This window comes from Scylla paramamosain, chromosome 34 (assembly GCF_035594125.1).
Source record: "Scylla paramamosain isolate STU-SP2022 chromosome 34, ASM3559412v1, whole genome shotgun sequence".
Classification (NCBI taxonomy): Eukaryota; Metazoa; Arthropoda; class Malacostraca; order Decapoda; family Portunidae; genus Scylla; species Scylla paramamosain.
Genome location: NC_087184.1, coordinates 9,117,720 through 9,135,219, shown reverse-complemented (window position 1 = coordinate 9,135,219; position 17,500 = coordinate 9,117,720). Strand labels below are relative to the sequence as shown.

At 40.7% G+C, this 17,500-nt stretch overlaps 3 protein-coding genes across 5 annotated transcripts in view; 2 read left to right on the top strand and 1 right to left on the bottom strand.

Annotated features, from left to right (window-relative positions):
• LOC135089961 (beta-alanyl-bioamine nonribosomal peptide synthetase ebony-like) overlaps positions 1-17,500 on the top strand; it is a 41,604-nt gene that overhangs the window by 622 nt on the left and 23,482 nt on the right. The window contains exons 2-3 of the mRNA XM_063986148.1: positions 200-214; positions 16,059-16,153. Of these exons, the coding sequence (XP_063842218.1) occupies positions 200-214; positions 16,059-16,153 (110 nt within the window). The remainder of the gene's footprint in view (positions 1-199; positions 215-16,058; positions 16,154-17,500) is intronic.
• LOC135090115 (putative inorganic phosphate cotransporter) overlaps positions 1-17,500 on the bottom strand; it is a 49,603-nt gene that overhangs the window by 25,025 nt on the left and 7,078 nt on the right. The gene's annotated exons all lie outside the window — the stretch shown is intronic.
• The window catches only part of LOC135090114 (beta-alanyl-bioamine nonribosomal peptide synthetase ebony-like), a 78,129-nt gene continuing 62,558 nt past the window's right edge, over positions 1,930-17,500 (top strand). The window contains exon 1 of one of the 2 annotated variants that reach the window (XM_063986469.1): positions 1,930-1,984. The gene's annotated coding sequence lies outside the window, so the exon portion shown is untranslated. Of the gene's footprint in view, positions 1,985-16,101; positions 16,160-17,500 lie in introns of those variants that run through there. The other variant, XM_063986468.1, reaches the window with a different exon arrangement.

Genomic DNA, 17,500 nt, shown 5'->3' with positions numbered 1-17,500 from the left:
AATGATATGGCTTCAAACAGTTTATTTTCAGTGGGACAGTTGTTGCTGCTTTGCAACGAGGGTAAAAACAGATACCGGCTCTTGGAGTAATTTCATCGCCATCAAGTACAAGACGCAGTACAAAACCCAGCACCAAACTGCTGCGACTGTAGTTACTTAGCTCTGGTCATTCAAATTAGTCCTTACCTCTCTACTGCAGGCAAAATCACGCTTGGTGAGTTTCTTTGGTTCTCACGTGATGAAGGTAAACGAAAATATAGCCTAAGCACTTCAATATTAATCCAGTGTTGTAAGGCAGTGGTGGCGGATACAACACACCGTGTCTATACGTAGTACTTCCCCGAGGACTGACTGCCAACCAGAGGAAACTGTGGCGCCATAAAAAAGCTGACAGCTAAAACATTCTTGGGTTAACCACTCTTTTTACGTAAGAGAGGCCACAGGCCAAGGGCAACAAAATTGCGACAAAAAAATAAAAAGAAGCCCACTGAGGTGCCGGTCCGCGTGCAGAGTCGAAAGCGTTAGTCAAAAATTATAGGATAAGTGTCTTGAAACCTCCCTCTTGGAAAAATTCAAGTCATAGGAAGGTGAACATACAAAAGCAAGCAGGGGAGTTCCAGAGTTTACCAGAGAAAGGGATGGAATGATTGAGAATACTGGTTAACTCTTGCATTAGAGAGGTGGACAGAATAGGGGTGAGAGAAAGAAGAAAGTCTTGTGCATCGAGGCCGCGGAAGGAGGGAAGGCATGCAGTTAGTAAGATCAGAAGAGCAGTTCGCATGAAAATAGCGGTAGAAGATAGCTAGAGATGCAACATTGCGGCGATGAGAGAGAGGCTGAAGACAGTCAGGTTAGAGGAAAGGAGTGGATAAGAAACAAAGCTTTTGATTCCACCCTGTCTAGAAGAGCGGTATGAGTGGAAACCCCCAATACATGTGAAGCATAACCATAATACATGGACGGATAAGGCCCCTGTACAAAGTTAACAGATGGGAGAGGGGATGAGGAAAATGGCGGAAACGACTCAGAACACCTAACTTCATAGAAGCTGTTTTAGCTAGAGGTGAGATGTAAAGTTTCCTGTTTAGAAATTTCAACTACATGAATATATACACCGTGACTATATTCCTTTAACTACAAGTAATACAAGTAAAATTCCACTTAGTGAAAGGAATAATACACGCGAAAAATATATTACTGAGAGAGAAATGTCAACAACATTAAAAAAAATAATAATAATAATGTTGGTGATATTGATTATTTATATTTACTGGTGACACTGAAAATTTCATGGTGTGTGAAATAGTGTGGTGTGACCGTGCAAGCTCATTTCGCGTCCACCCCAAACATAGACACACACACACACACTAAGAAAATATTATTACCTTTTACTGTAATATCCTTATTGGCACCCTGATGACAAATCCAGTAAAAATCCGTTTAAGAACCTAGTATCTGCACAATTTACTACTCTCTCTCTCTCTCTCTCTCTCTCTCTCTCTCTCTCTCTCTCTCTCTCTCTCTCTCTCTCTCTCTCTCTGCCAGGCAGGTACAGCAGACGAAAGGGAGAGAAGTATTAAGAGAAGAAGACTTGAGAGCTCTTCTTCTCCTTCCCCTCCTCCTCCTTCCCCTCCTCCTCCTCCTCCCCCATCTCCACCTCCTCCCCCTTGTCCCTTACTCTTATCTCTCCTTCTCTCGACCCGCCAGTCACCTCGATGCAAGGAAGTGAAACAGTGCACAGCGTGTTTCCTTCATCCTTTCCTTCCCTTTCCTAATTCTCTTTGTGTTCCTGTGTTCCCTCCACCTCTCTCTCTCTCTCTCTCTCTCTCTCTCTCTCTCTCTCTCTCTCTCTCTCTCTCTCTCTCTCTCTCTCTCTCTCTCTCTCTCTCTCTCTCTCTCTCTCTCTCTCTCTCTCTCTCTCTCTCTCTCTCTCTCTCTCTCTCTCTCTCTCTCTCTCTCTCCTTTACGTCATTTCGTCAATAAGGTAAGATCATCGTTTGTTTAAGAGAGAGAGAGAGAGAGAGAGAGAGAGAGAGAGAGAGAGAGAGAGAGAGAGAGAGAGAGAGAGAGAGAGAGAGAGGCGTGGGTCGAGACGAAGTGAGAGTAGAGAAAGAGAGCGGAGCACCCACCCTCCCATCCTTTCACACACCCTCGCGCACACAGACACACACACACACACACACACACACACACACACACACACACACATAGGAAGCCGAAATATGAAAGTTCGGTACACACTCAAAACCAAGGAAATTACTGCCTGTTTTTTAACGAACATGAAGATTATAAATTTGCGTACAACAACAAAAAACAAAATGCCATCTAGTGTAGAACCAATAACAACATTTCTCTCTCTCTCTCTCTCTCTCTCTCTCTCTCTCTCTCTCTCTCTCTCTCTCTCTCTCTCTCTCTCTCTCTCTCTCTCTCTCTCTCTCTCTCTCTCTCTCTCTCTCTCTCTCTCTCTCTCTCTCTCTCTCTCTCGGTACGTACTCACAGTGCACCTTTGGGAAGAATGTATACGCCTTATCCCTAAAGACCCTCTGGATGGTGTGTGTGAGTGTGAGTGTGTGTGTGTGTGTGTGTGTGTGTCTTAGCTACAGACATTTAATCTCGCCTTCCATATCATCTTACACACATACATAACTCTCTCTCTCTCTCTCTCTCTCTCTCTCTCTCTCTCTCTCTCTCTCTCTCTCTCTCTCTCTCTCTCTCTCTCTCTAAAGGAGATGACTTGCAAGTCCCCTTCATCTAACGCAGTTCAAGTAAATATGGTGGTGTGTGGTGGTGGTGGTGATGATGATGATGATGATGGATGACCGAAGATAATAGCAGGAATGAGAAGAAAAGCCTCACAAATAACAACAACAACCTACTACTACTATTGCTACTACCACTGGTTACCGCCAGAAGGCGTAATCGCAGGAGGCGTAAGGTCATATAAAGGAAGGAAATAGTTAATTGCTAGTAGTGAAGATGAAGTAGAGCGAGGCTATGGTGTAGGATGGTACTGAGGCCCGATGTTTACATCTGAAGGTGTCGAGGACAGCATTAACGGACGGCAAAGTACCCCGAATACGTAAGCTGATGACACAACATTGTTCTATAGGCTTCGATGTTGAGACACTATATACGTTGTGAACCGTAAGTAATGTAATTGTTGCTATTAATTATAGTCTGCGTATTGACCAATATACGTACTTACGATCTCGTAATCGTTCTTGTCAGGTTTGACCGTAACTGAATAAACTAATGGGTCAAGGAAACGGGTCTAATTCCTATCCACTTGTCGCATTGTGGCAGCAAAAACTACTATTACTACTACGATGGTGGTTGTGGCGCGCAAGAGATTTTTCGATCACTTTGCCTCACTTCTTGTTTTACCTTAAGTACTTTCACACGTGCAAGGCAATGGATGGTTCTGAGAAGTGACCCGACCTTGAGAGAGAAGCAGAACGTTTATATTCTGGACGTGTTCGAAGTTTCTCATCTCAAAAAAAGTTATATACCTAGTGATAATTTCTGCCGCCCGTCTACCTGTTTGCTTTTCCGTGTCAGGCAGTTCTCGTCGTGAAGGACAGCACACCTGAAAGTTAATTTGTGCTTAAAAAATAGGACAATTTTTCTTAATTACATTCTGGATACAAGCCGTTATTATGTTGTTTATTTATTTTTATTTTATTTATTTATTTATTTTTTTTTGTAGCAATCTTTAATCGTCGTTTCTCTACTTTTGTCTCCTTAGTTCCTCTCTCTTCCTCTCCATTTTCTATTTTTTTTTTTATATCATCAAAGGGAAAGTGACATTTGGCACTCCTCCTCCTCCTCCTCCTCCTCCTCCTCCTCCTCAAGTCACTCTACCCATTCGAGTTCCTTTGTAATCCTCTTCTCTCCATGTCCTCTCCTCCCTCCTCTTCTACTGCGTCATCACTTTCTCTTCTATCTCTGCCTCTATTTGCATTTGGTCTTTTCTTCCTGGTTTTATCTTGCTTGTTCTTCACATTTTTCGTTTTTCATCATTCTTTTTTTTTATTTGATTTTATTTCATTATATTTTGCTGATTTTTTGTTACTATCTTCAACGTACCTTTGCCTCAAAACTCATGCTCTCTCTCTCTCTCTCTCTCTCTCTCTCTCTCTCTCTCTCTCTCTCTCTCTCTCTCTCTCTCTCTCTCCTTTACGTCGTTTCGTCAATAAAGTAAAATGATTTTGTTCGTTTGTATGAGAGAGAGAGAGAGAGAGAGAGAGAGAGAGAGAGAGAGAGAGGGGGGGGGGGGGAGAGTCGGTCAAGACGAAGGGAAGAGAGCAGCGAAAGAGAGGGGAACACCCACCCTCCCATCTAACTCGCAACCCTCGCGCGCGCACATACACACACACACACACACACACACACACACACACACACACACACACAGGAAGCCGAAATATTAAAGTTCAGCACACACTGAAAACCAAGAAAACTACTCTCTGATCTTTAACGATTATGAAGAATGTTTTTGTTATTGTACGCAAGTTTATAAAGTGCCATTAAGTGTAGAGCCAATAACAACATTCTCTCTCCCTCTCTCTCTCTCTCTCTCTCTCGATGTACGAGTATACGTCTCATCCCTAAAGACCTGGATGGTGTGTGTGTGTGTGTGTGTGTGTGTGTGTGTGTGTGTGTGTGTGTGTGTGTGTGTGTGTGTTTCTTCCCCGTGATTTCTTAGCTAGACATTCAACCTCGCCTTTCATATCATCCTACACATAAATAACTCTCTCTCTCTCTCTCTCTCTCTCTCTCTCTCTCTCTCTCTCTCTCTCTCTCTCTCTCTCTCTCTCTCTCTCTCTCTCTCTCTCACAACATCATCATCATCATCATCATCATACTTTACTTTCTTCTTTCTTCTGCGATCTTCTTCCTTTTCCTCTTCCTCCACCTCATAAACAGTGACTTAAAGCCAAAAAGATCCTTTATTGCTTGTTTATCCTCCTCCTCCTCCTCCTCCTCCTCCCGATGCGCCCTTTTTTTTTTTTATCATGAAAGATTATGTATGCAATAACTGGTTACTTCGGTGTCGTGCGTCCTCGATAGCTCTGTTTGTATGAGGGTCACGTTTAATCGCTCGAACTTCAGGTACATCAGATAACGTTTTCTGTTGCTCGTGTCTAGTGTCAAAGATTATTACATTTCTTGGCTTGAATTTCGATTTTTCTGTTGCATGACATTGTTGTTTTCGTCGTCGTCGTCGTCGTTGTTGTTGTTGGTGTTGTTGTTGTTGTTGGTGTTGGTGTTGGTGTTGTTGTTGTTGTTGTTGTTTTTCCTGGTTACTAATGTTGTTGCTGTTGTTGTTGTTATTCTTGCTGTTGTTACAGTTGTTGTTGTTGTTGTTGTTGTTGTTGTTGTTTGGTGTTGTTCTTTTCCTTGTTGCTATTTTCTTTGTTGGTGTTATTGTTGTGTTTGCTCATTAGGGGCGCCTCAAATTCACAAATCAACAAATCATTCTCTGGTTTGTTCCCCTCCTTACTCTGTTCACTCTCTCCCATCTCATTAACAATAAATAACATGATAAGAACTACAGTGGTGCGCGTTGTTACTCAAGAACAAATTATATGAGCTGAAGGAGAACATGACAAAATTCTCACATTGCGGTAAGAAACTAATACGCCACGTATCTACTCAAAACAAGATAAAATATTAGAAAATAATAAAAAAAAAAGATCCCTGATATCACAGTCAGAAATGGAGAGTGGCGTGTTGGCATTTAAAATTAAATAGTAAAACTGTAAAATAATAAAAAAAAAACTGCAGTTATAAAAATAACAAGAAAATATGAGTTGCATCTCAAGGACACACACAACGATGTCCTGACCTAAAGACAAAGCTGTTTATGTCCAAAAAAAAGCAAGAATTAAATAAATAAATAAATATACCGTATATATATATATATATATATATATATATATATATATATATATATATATATATATATATATATATATATATATATATATATATATATATATATATATTTATTTATTTATTTATTTATTTATTTATTTATTTATTTATTTATTTATTTATTTATTTATTTATTTATTTATTTATTTATTTATTTATTTATTTATTTATTTATTTATTTATTTATTTATTTATTTATTTATTACTTATTTATTTACTTATTTATTTATTCATTTATTTTATTTATTCATTTATTTTATTTATTTATTTATTTATTTATTTATTAATTTATTTATTAATTTATTTATTTCAACCAGATGGCACCACTGGTATCACATCTATTTATAAAACTGAACTCTTCGCTCAAACCTTTGCTAAAAACTCTACCTTGGACGATTCTGGGCTTCTTCCTCCCTCTCCTCCAACCTCTGACTACTTCATGCCACCTATTAAAATTCTTCGCAGTGATGTTTTCCATGCTCTTGCTGGCCTAAACCCTCGGAAGGCTTATGGACCTGATGGGATCCCTCCTATTGTTCTCCGAAACTGTCCCTCCGTGCTTGCACCTTGCCTAGTCAAACTCTTTCAGCTCTGTCTGTCAACATCTACCTTTCCTTCTTGCTGGAAATTTGCCTACATTCAACCTGTTCCTAAAAAGGGTGACCGTTCTGATTCCTCAAACTACCGTCCTATTGCTTTAATTTCCTGCCTATCTAAAGTTTTTGAATCTATCCTCAACAGGAAGATTCTTAAACATCTATCACTTCACAACCTTCTATCTGATCGCCAGTATGGGTTCCGTCAAGGCTACTGGTGATCTTCTGGCTTTCCTAACTGAGTCTTGGTCATCCTCTTGTAAAGATTTTGGTGAAACTTTTGCTGTTGCCTTGGACATATCAAAAGCTTTTGATAGAGTCTGGCAAAAAGCTTTGATTTCCAAACTACCCTCCTACGGCTTCTATCCTTCCATCTGTAACTTCATCTCAAGTTTCCTTTCTGACCGTTCTATTGCTGCTGTGGTAGACGGTCACTGTTCTTCTCCTAAATCTATTAACAGTAGTGTTCCTCAGGATTCTGTCCTGTTACCCACTCTCTTCTTATTATTCATTAATGATCTTCTAAACCAAACTTCTTGTCATATCCACTCCTACGTTGATGATACCACCCTGCACATTTCCACGTCTTTTCATAGACGTCCAACCCTTCAGGAGGTAAACATTTCACGCAGGGAGCCACAGAACGCTTGACTTCTGATATTTCTAAAATTTCTGATTGGGGCAGAGCAAACCTGGTATTGTTCAATGCCTCAAAAACTCAATTCCTCCATCTATCAACTCGACACAACCTTCCAGACAACTATCCCCTCTTCTTCAATGACACTCAACTGTCCCCCTCTTCTACACTGAACATCCTCGGTCTGTCCTTTACTTATAATCTGAACTGGAAACTTCACATCTCATCTCTAACTAAAACAGCTTCTATGAAGTTAGGTGTTCTGAGACGTCTCCACCAGTTTTTCTCACCCCCCCCCCCCAGCTGCTAGCTCTGTACAAGGGCCTTATCCGTCCATGTATGGCGTATGCTTCACATGTCTGGAGAGGTTCCACTCATACTGCTCTTCTAGACAGGGTGGAATCAAAAGATTTTCGTCTCATCAACTCCTCTCCTCCAACTGACTGTCTTCAGCCTCTCTCTCATCGCCGCAATGTTGCATCTCTAGCTGTCTTCTACCGCTATTTTCATGCTAACTGGTCTTCTGATCTTGGTAACTGCATGCCTCCCCTCCTCCCGCGGCCTCGCTGCACAAGACTTTCTTCTTTCTCTCACCCCTATTCTGTCCACCCCTCTAACGCAAGAGTTAACCAGTACTCTGAATCATTCATCCATTTCTCTGGTAAACTCTGGAACTCCCTGCCTGCTTCTGTATTTCCACCTTCCTATGACTTGAATTCCTTCAAGAGGGAGGTTTCAAGACACTTATTCATCAATTTTTGACCACTGCTTTGACCCTTTTATGGGACTGGCATTTCAGTGGGTTTTTTTTTTTTTATTGGATTTTTGTTGCTCCTGGCCCGTGTCCTTTCTTCATAAAAAAGAAATGTATATATATATATATATATATATATATATATATATATATATATATATATATATATATATATATATATATATATATATATATATATATATATATACACCAAACGATAAAAACGAGTGAAGGACACGATGCATCTCAAAACACACAGTACGCAGCAAAACAAGGAGTAAAGAAGAATTCTTATATTATTTCATAGTTTGTTTCCTTTTATATTCCATTCTTACTTTTTCTCTGTCGTTTCTACCAACGCATGACCTGTGGCTGAAGTGAAGACTAGTAGAAGTACTAGTAGTAGAAGAAATACTAGTAGTAGTAGTAGTAGTAGTAGTAGTAGTAGTAGTAGTAGTAGTAGTAGTAGTAGTGTCTATCTTATGTTCTTATGTTCTCATTCACACCTCAGCACTTCAGCACTCACCTCATTACAAACCTGATGATTGCCAGCTTATCTAGGACTTGATATGGAAGGGAAACGCCAGGCACACTGAAAATTAGTTACTAAAGAAGACTACTTGACTTAAGATGATGGCGTACTTCTCCATTGCTTGGTCTTGTTCTCTTGCGCACGTGACAGCGGCGTGCATGATGGCAGCGATGTGTTTTATAATAAGAACAACAACAATACTACTACTACTACTACTACCACTACTACTAGTAGTAGTAGTAGTAGTAGTAGTAGTAGCAGTAGTAGCAGCGAAATGTTTTATAATAATAATAATAATAATAATAATAATAATAATAATAATAATAATAATAATAATAATAATAATAATAATAATAACAACAACAACAACACTACTGCCACTACTACTACTACTACTACTACTACTACTACTACTACTACTACTACTAGCAGTAGTAGTAGTAGTAGTAGTAGTAGTAGTAGTAGTAGTAGTAGTAGTAATTTTATTACTGAGTCCGTTTCATTCATCTACCACCTTATTTGAGAACCAATTTCTTCCTTTCTCTTTCTTAAACTTAAATTTTTCAAGCTTGAACCCGTTATTTCTTGTTCTGTCCTGGTTGTTGATCCTAAGAATTTTGCTTACGTCCCCCCCTTGTTATAACCCTTATACCACTTAAAGATTTTTATTAGGTCCCCTCTTAACCTACGTCTCTCTAAAGAATGTAAATTTAACAGTTTCAATCTCGCCTGATAAGGAATACTCTTCATCCCCTGTATTCTTTTAGTCATTCTCCTTTGTACTGATTCTAATAGACCTATATCTTTCCTGTAATGTGGGGACCAGAACTGCACAGCGTAGTCTAGATGAGGTCTGACCTGCGCCAAATATAATTTTAGCATTACTTCGGGCCTTCTACTTTTAACACTCTTAAAAAATTAATCCTAATACCCTATTTGCCCTGTTTCTGGCCTCTATGCATTGCTTTCTTAGACGGAGTTCAGAGCTAACTATAACTCCTAAATCTTTTTCGTACCCTGAATCTACCAGTTTCGTTGTTTATTGTATACCTACTGTGTGGATTTCCTCTAACTACGCTAAGTACTTTGCATTTGTTGATATTAAACTGCATTTGCCATCTGTCCATCCATTCGTTCATCCTATCTGAATCTGCCTGCAAGGCGATGGCATCCGATTCTGACCTAAATAATCTACCTATCTTCGTGTCATCCACAAATTTACTAACATCACTGCTAATTCCACTATCCAAGTCATTGATATATATTAAAAACAACAATGGCCCTAATACTGATCTCTGTGGTACCCAACTAATTACATGACCCCACTTGGATTTAAAGCCGTTTATTACAACTCTCTATCGCCTGTCGCGCGCCACGAGTCAATGGCCGTGTCACAAGTGCCAGACTCGACACTTCATACACAACAAGTGTGCGGGACCTGAGTCAGCTAACAGTGAGGGAACTACAGTGGAATGACACACTGGCCACTATTCAAAACGCGTTGTTCTCTCATCACGACTAATTTCAAAGGCCATACAGATGATCAGCCAGGTTCTCAAGAGTGTTTCTCCTGTTAATAGTGTATAAATCTTGCCAACCTGTCACTAAAGCCATAAAAAAAAATAAATAAATAAAAAAAAGCACCCTACAAAACCCGTGCGTCTTCAAATAGAGCTTTTCAAAAGCAGTGGCAGTGGGCAGAAGTGTTTCATAATATGGTTCATTGCTCTAAGTAACTTTCAAGCAGCTCAGTGAGCCCATATGCATGACCTAGAGAATTATATACATGCTGGACACATTCCGTAAAATATAAGGCTAACAGAAAAACATCCTCGTGTGGTCTGAATGATGAACACTGAAGAAACCATCAGAATAATAAATATCAAGACTACGTATATTGTTGTTGGGTAACCTTCCTGGGATATGTCCTTTACAACACATAAGGACATTTCTTAAAAATTTATACGTTGTTCATATGTTGTTCACACACACACACACACACACACACACACACACACACACACACACACAACAATTCACCATCGCGTGGCTGGGAGCCAATCACAGGCCAGGAGCGGCGGCGCCCACAACACTTAATGAAGGAAGTGTAATTTGCGCACCGGCGGAGACAAGGACGACCAATGACGGCACGGTGCGTCACTTCCCGCTTCCTGCCGCTGTCAGGGCCTCCAAGGGAAGTGGTTATTCCCTTCAATCAGTGGCACCCCTCCATGCATCTCTCTCTCTCTCTCTCTCTCTCTCTCTCTCTCTCTCTCTCTCTCTCTCTCTCTCTCTCTCTCTCTCTCTCCCTATATGAACCCTATTACCTGTTACACAAGTCTCTCCCCTTCTCCTCTTCCTCCTACTCCTCCTCCTATTTCTACTACTACTATTATTACTACTACTGTTGCTGGTGCTGCTGCTGCTGCTGCGCTGCTTTCTATGGAATCTTTTAAAATATGGAAAATGGTCTGCTGGATGATTAGCGTATAATTTCCAAAGATTAATAATAGCAAAAGGATTGAATAACCAAGTGAAACCTTTTTTTATGCAAGAGGGGCACTGGCTAAGGGCAACAAAATGAGTGCCAATCCCCCAAAAAAAGGTCAAAAGGATCACGCAAATTGCATGAAAGTGACCTGAGAGTTCAGGTCATACGTAGGAAAAAAGGAAATCAGAAGCAGGCAGGGCGTTCTAGAGACTAACTGAAAAAAAGGAATTAATAATTATAAGTAAAGAGCAGACCGAGAATGTTCTGTGTTGGAGAGGGAGACAGTTGATCGTCAATGAAGAAGACGGGATAGTTATCTGGAAGGTTGTGTGAGTCGATAGATGGAGGAATTGAATTTTTGAGACATTGAACAATTCCAAGTTTCCTCTGCTCCAATCAGATTAGAAGGCAGGCGTTATGTGCTTTTCTTGCGTGAGTTGTTTGATTCCTAAATTAAACTTCTCGTCTTATGCGAGGATGACAAAATAAGAGAAGCTGCAAGAAGTCGTTGGGCCTACATCTCAAAGTCCAAGCATGAAACTTACCTACCCATTTCCACCTATCATCCTGTAAGAACTTAACAAAACGCGTAAAACTTTTAGATGTTATCACATATGGTTGGCAACACAGGCAAGGATAAATAAATCTGTTGAATAAAAGATTTTCTGCCTCCCATGCAAATGACGAAAAGCAAGAAAATGTGGCAATACAGCATAATCATTGTGTGCTTTGAATGTAAAATTGCTATTATTACTTTTTATATGTAGGAGGGACACTCACCAAGGGCAACATAAATTCAGAAAAAAAAAAAACAATAAGATGCCAGTCCCAGAAAAGGATCCAAAGAGGTAATCAAAAAATTGAAGGATAAGTGTCATGAAACCTCCCTTTTGAAGGAATTCAAGTCATAGGAAGGTGGAAATACAGAAGCAGACAGGGAGTTCCTGAGTTTACCAGAGAAAGGGATGAATGATTGAGAATACTGGTTAACTCTTGCATTAGACAGGTGGACAGAATAGGGGTGAGAGAAAGAAGAAAGTCTTGTGCAGCGAGGCCGCGGGAGGAGGGGAGGCATGTAGTTAGTAAGATCAGAAGAGCAGTTAGCATGAAAATAGCGGTAGAAGATAGCTAGAGATGCAACACTGCGGCGATGAGAGAGAGGCTGAAGACAGTCAGTTAGAGGAAAGGAGTTGATAAGACACAAAGCTTTTGACTCCACCCTGTCTAGAAGAGCGGTATGAGTGGAAACCCCCCAATACATGTGAAGCATACTCCATACATGGACGGATAAGGCCCCTGTACAGAGTTAGCAGCTGGTGGGGGTGAGAAAAACTGATGGAGACGTCTCAGAACACCTAACTTCATAGAAGCTGTTTTAGCTAGAGGTAAGATGTGAAGTTTCCAGTTTAGATTATAAGTAAAGGACAAACCGAGTGTAGAAGAGGGGGACAGTTGAGTGTCATTGAAGAAGAGGAGATAGTTGTCTGGAAGGTTGTGTCGAGTTGACAGATGAAGGAAATGAGTTTTTGAGGCATTGAACAATACCAAGTTTGCTCTGCCCCAATCAGAAATTTTAGAGAGGTCAGAAGTCAGGCGTTCTGTTTCCCTGCGTGAAATATTTACTTCCTGAAGGGTTGGACGTCTATGAAGAGACGTGGAAAAGTGCAGGGTGGTATGATCATCGTAGGAGTGGATAGGACAAGAAGTTTGGTTTACAAGATCATTAAATAAGAAGAGAGTGGGTGACAGGACAGAACCCTGAGGAACACCACTGTTAATAGATTTAGGAAAAGAACAGTGACCGTCTACCACAGCAGCAATAAAATGGTGAGAAACGAAACTTGAGATAAAGTTACAGAGAGAAGGATAGAATTCGTAGAAGGGTAGTTTGGAAATCAAAGCTTTGTGCCAGACTCTGTCAAAAACTTTTGATATGTCCAAGGCAACAGCAAAAGTTTCATCAAAATCTCTAAAAGAATATGACCAAGACTCAGTGAGGAAAACCAGAAGATCACCAGTGGAGCGGCCTTTATGGAACCGATACTGGCGATCAGATAGAAGGTTGTGAAGTGGTAGATGTTTAAGAGTCTTCCTGTTGAGGATAGATTCAAAAACTTTAGAGAGGCAGGAAATTAAAGCAATAGGACGGTAGTTTGAGGGATTAGAACGGTTACCCTTTTTAGGAACAGGTTGAATGTAGGCAAACTTCCAGCAAGAAGGAAAATTAGATGTTGACAGACAGAACTGAAAGAGTTTGACTAGGCAAGGTGCAAGCACGGAGGCAACAGTTTCGGAGAACAATAGGAGGGACCCCCATCAAGTTCATAAGCCTTCCGAGGGTTAAGGCCAGCGAGGACATGGAAAACATCATTGCGAAGAATTTTAATAGGTAGCATAAAGTAGTCAGAGGTTGGAGGAGAGGGAGGAACAAGCCAAGAATCGTCCAAGGTAGAGTTCTTATAGCAAAGGTTTGAGCGAAGAGTTCAGCTTTAGAAATAGATGTGATAGCAGTGGTGCCATCTGGTTGAAATAAAGGAGGGAAAGAAGAAGCAGCAAAGTTACTGGAGATATTTTTCGCTAGATGCCAGAAGTCACGAGGGAAGTTAGATCTTGAAAGATTTTGACATTTTCTATTAATGAAGGAGTTTTGGCTAGTTGGAGAACAGACTTGGCATTGTTCCTGGAAGAAATATAAAGTGGTGATGGAAGGCTTAAGTACCTTTTCTGGGCCACCTTTCTAGCATGTATAGCACGAGAACAAGCTGTATTAAACCAAGGTTTGGAAGGTTTAGGTCGAGAAAAAGAGTGAAGAATGTACGCCTCCATAACAGACACTATCACCTCTGTTATGCTCTCGGCACACAGAGACAGGTCTCTGACACGGAAGCAGTAGTCATTCCAAGGAAAATCAGCAAAATATCTCCTCAGGTCCCCCAACTAGCAGAAGCAAAACGCCAGAGGCACCTCCACTTAGGAGGATCCTGAGGAGGGATTGGAGTGATAGGACAAGATACAGATATGAGATTGTGATCGGAGGAGCCCAACGGAGAAGAGAGGATGATAGCATAAGCAAAAGGATTAGAGGTCAGGAAAAGGTCAAGAATGTTGGTCGTATCTCCAAGACGGTCAGGAATACGAGTGGGATGTTGCACCAATTGGTCTAGGTCGTGGAGGATAGCAAAGTTGAACAGGATGGTCAGTGAAGGGAGAGGAAAACCAAAGCTGGTGGTGAACAATGAAGTCTCCATGAATGGAGATCTCTGCAAAAGGGAAGAGAGTCAGAATGTGCTCCACTTTGGAAGTTAAGTAGTCAAAGAATTTCTTATAGTCAGAGAAGTTAGGTGAGAGGTATACAGCACAGATAAATTTAGTTTGAGAGTGACTCTGTAGTCGTAGCCAGATGGTGGAAAACTCGGAAGATTCAAGAGCGTGGGCACGAGAACAGGTTAAGTCATTGCGCACATAAACGCAACATTCAGCTTTGGACTGAAAATGAGGATAGAGAAAGTAGGAGGAAGCAGAAAAGGGGTTACTGTCAGTTACCTCAGACACTTGTGTTTCAGTAAGGAAAAAAAGATGAGGTTTAGAAGAGGAGAGGTGGTGTTCTACAGATTGAAAATTAAATCTTAGATCGCGAATGTTGCAGAAGTTAATGAAGAAAAAGTTGAGGGGGGTGTCAAGACACTTAGGGTCGATACCAGAAGAGCAGTCCGACCTGGGGACATTTGTGGTCCCCTCCCCAGACGGGGACTCCGAGGCTGGTGTAGAAGTCGCCATGATAATTTTGAATTTTGAGTGAAGGTTGTTTATGTAATTAGGTGCTTGTAGTTTTGTGTAAAGGAAGAGAGTTGTCTTTAGAAGGCAGGCTGTGATTATCCCCTTGTGTTATGAGGCACAAAGGGAAACGTTCAGTGAGGTCACAGCTGGGTTTAATGATAAGTTCACAGCACCCCCTGATCCATTGCTTTAGACCTCACTGGAAGTAATTATCGTTTCGGCAGATGCCTACTGCCTCCTCCCTGTCACTACTACTACTACTTATTCTTTTCTACTTTTCATCTACTTCCAAATATCACTCCCTCTTCCCTCCCTTGAATTAGAAATGAAACAGATAAACTGAAGAGCGGAATAAAGAAATAACAAACTTAAAACCCTTCATTAACATCTCCAGTTGTTTACATATACCTTTCTTCCTTTTCCTTCTTCCCTTACTGCCATGCTACAGCGCTACCAATCAGACAGTCAGTCAGTCAATCAGTCAGTTATTAAACAGCAGCGGGCAAGAGAGCATTAGCTATCGGAGTCAACAAGTTTCTGCCAATCATGTGCAGCGATTCGGGTCAGCGCCTCAGCCTTGGGCTCAACTTACTCACCCATTTGCCACTTGCCATTTTGTTTACATACCCCTCCTCGCCGGCACACAGTACACACACACACACACACACACACACACACACACACACACACACAATAAATTTATGTTTTTTTGTGTGTTTTTGTGAGTTGTAAAATGTAGCTCCTTCAGTGTTATGCAGGAATGTGATTAAGACTTATATAGTAAGCGTATTAGCTACAGGATGTCATGACATTCTGTAGTGCCTGTAATACTGTAATATTTGTCTGAGTATGGTTATGAAAGGCTAACTTTGTTTCGTCTCACTAAAACCACTGAGTGTGTCGGTGGGAAATTTACTCATCAAAAGAAAATTTTAGCATTGTTTTTTTTTTTTTTTTTTTTTGAGGAGGGGAGGTTCGAGAGAAATCAGTCAAAAAGGAATTTTCGGTAGTTACTGTAGTATATTATCTGTATAATGATAAAAAAAAAACCCTCTGAAATAGTCAATAACTTTTATATATATATATATATATATATATATATATATATATATATATATATATATATATATATATATATATATATATATATATATATATATATATATATATGTATTTTTTTTTTTTTTACTGTAAATACATGTGTCAATATTTATAAATTAGGAACTCCTGTCCAATCTAGGGATTTTCCAGAACGAGTCTAGGGAATTACTGATCTGCCTTTGCGGGACCCCTCGTCATAGCTGTCGAGTGTCCCAGTGTCCCTCTCTCATCAGTTACCTAGTAGCCTCCGCTCTGCGCACAGCTACGTCGCCGCCATCACCAGCACATCAACCCGCTCACCGCTTGGCAGATCCACGCGTGTCTCTGTGTGTGTGTGCGTGTGTGTGTGTGTGTGTGTGTGTGTGTGTGTGTGTGTGTGTGTGTGTGTGTGTGTGTGTGTGTGTGTAAAATTGTTTCAGTGAATTGGGTGCTTTGATCTTATACATTTTTTTTTTCTCCTACCTATACAGTATATTTGAATTTTTCTCTGCACGTGTGTGGACGTGTGGGTGGATGGGTATCACAACGTTTCTGTGAAGTGGGCGTTTAGATTTCTTTTATTCGTACTTTTTTCTGTGTGTGTGTCTGTGTGTGTGTGTGTGTGTGTGTGTGTGTGTGCAATCCGACACAGTGTGGGACGCCCGTTGGTGTGTAGAAGAGAGAAAGAGAGAGAGAGAGAGAGAGAGAGAGAGAGAGAGAGAGAGAGAGAGAGAGAGAGAGAGAGAGAGAGAGAGAGAGAGAGAGAAAGCACTAACAACACTGTCTGTCTCCATTACTTCATCACTGTAAGCTTTACAGTATAGTCCGTGAGACAACATAAGCCTACTAACTCATACGAGAGAGAGACAGCGAGAGAGAGAGAGAGAGAGAGAGAGAGAGAGAGAGAGAGAGAGAGACAGAGAGAGAGAGAGAGAGAAATAGTATATACTGGCTTAAGCAGGTAGTGTGCGCACGCACGCACGCACGCACGCACGCACACACACACACACACACACACACACACACACACACACCTATGGCACCTCGCCAAAAACATCAACAACCTTTCTTCTTCATCTTCCCCTCCTTTATTTCAATCTGATGGCACCACTGCCACCTCATCTATTTCTAAAGCTGAACTCTTTGCTCAAACCTTTGTTAAAAACTCTACCTCGGATTATTTCAGTGCTTGTTTCCTTCCTCTACTCCACCCTCCGACTATTTCATGCTACTTATTAGGATCCTTCGCAGTGATGTTTTTCCATGCCCATCGTTGGCTTATGGACCTGATGGGGTCCCTCCTATTGTTTTCCGAAACTGTGCCTCTGTGCTTGCACCTTGCCTAGTCAAACTCTTCCAGCTGGTGTCTATCAACACCTACCTTTCCTTCTTGATGGAAGTTTGCCTACATTCAACATATTCCTAAAAAGCGTAAACCGTTCTAATCCCTCAAACTACCTATTCCTTTAATTTTCTACTTCTCTAAAGTTTATGAATTTATCCTTAACAGGAAGATTCTTAAGTATCTATCACTTCACAACCTTCTATCTGATCGCTAGTATGGTTTCCGTCGAGGCTGATCTACTTCTTCTGGATTTCCTTACTGAGTCTTCGTCATCCTCTTTTAGGGATTTTAGTGAAATTGTTACTGTTGCCTTAGACATATCAAAAGCTTTTGATAGAGTCTGGCACAAAG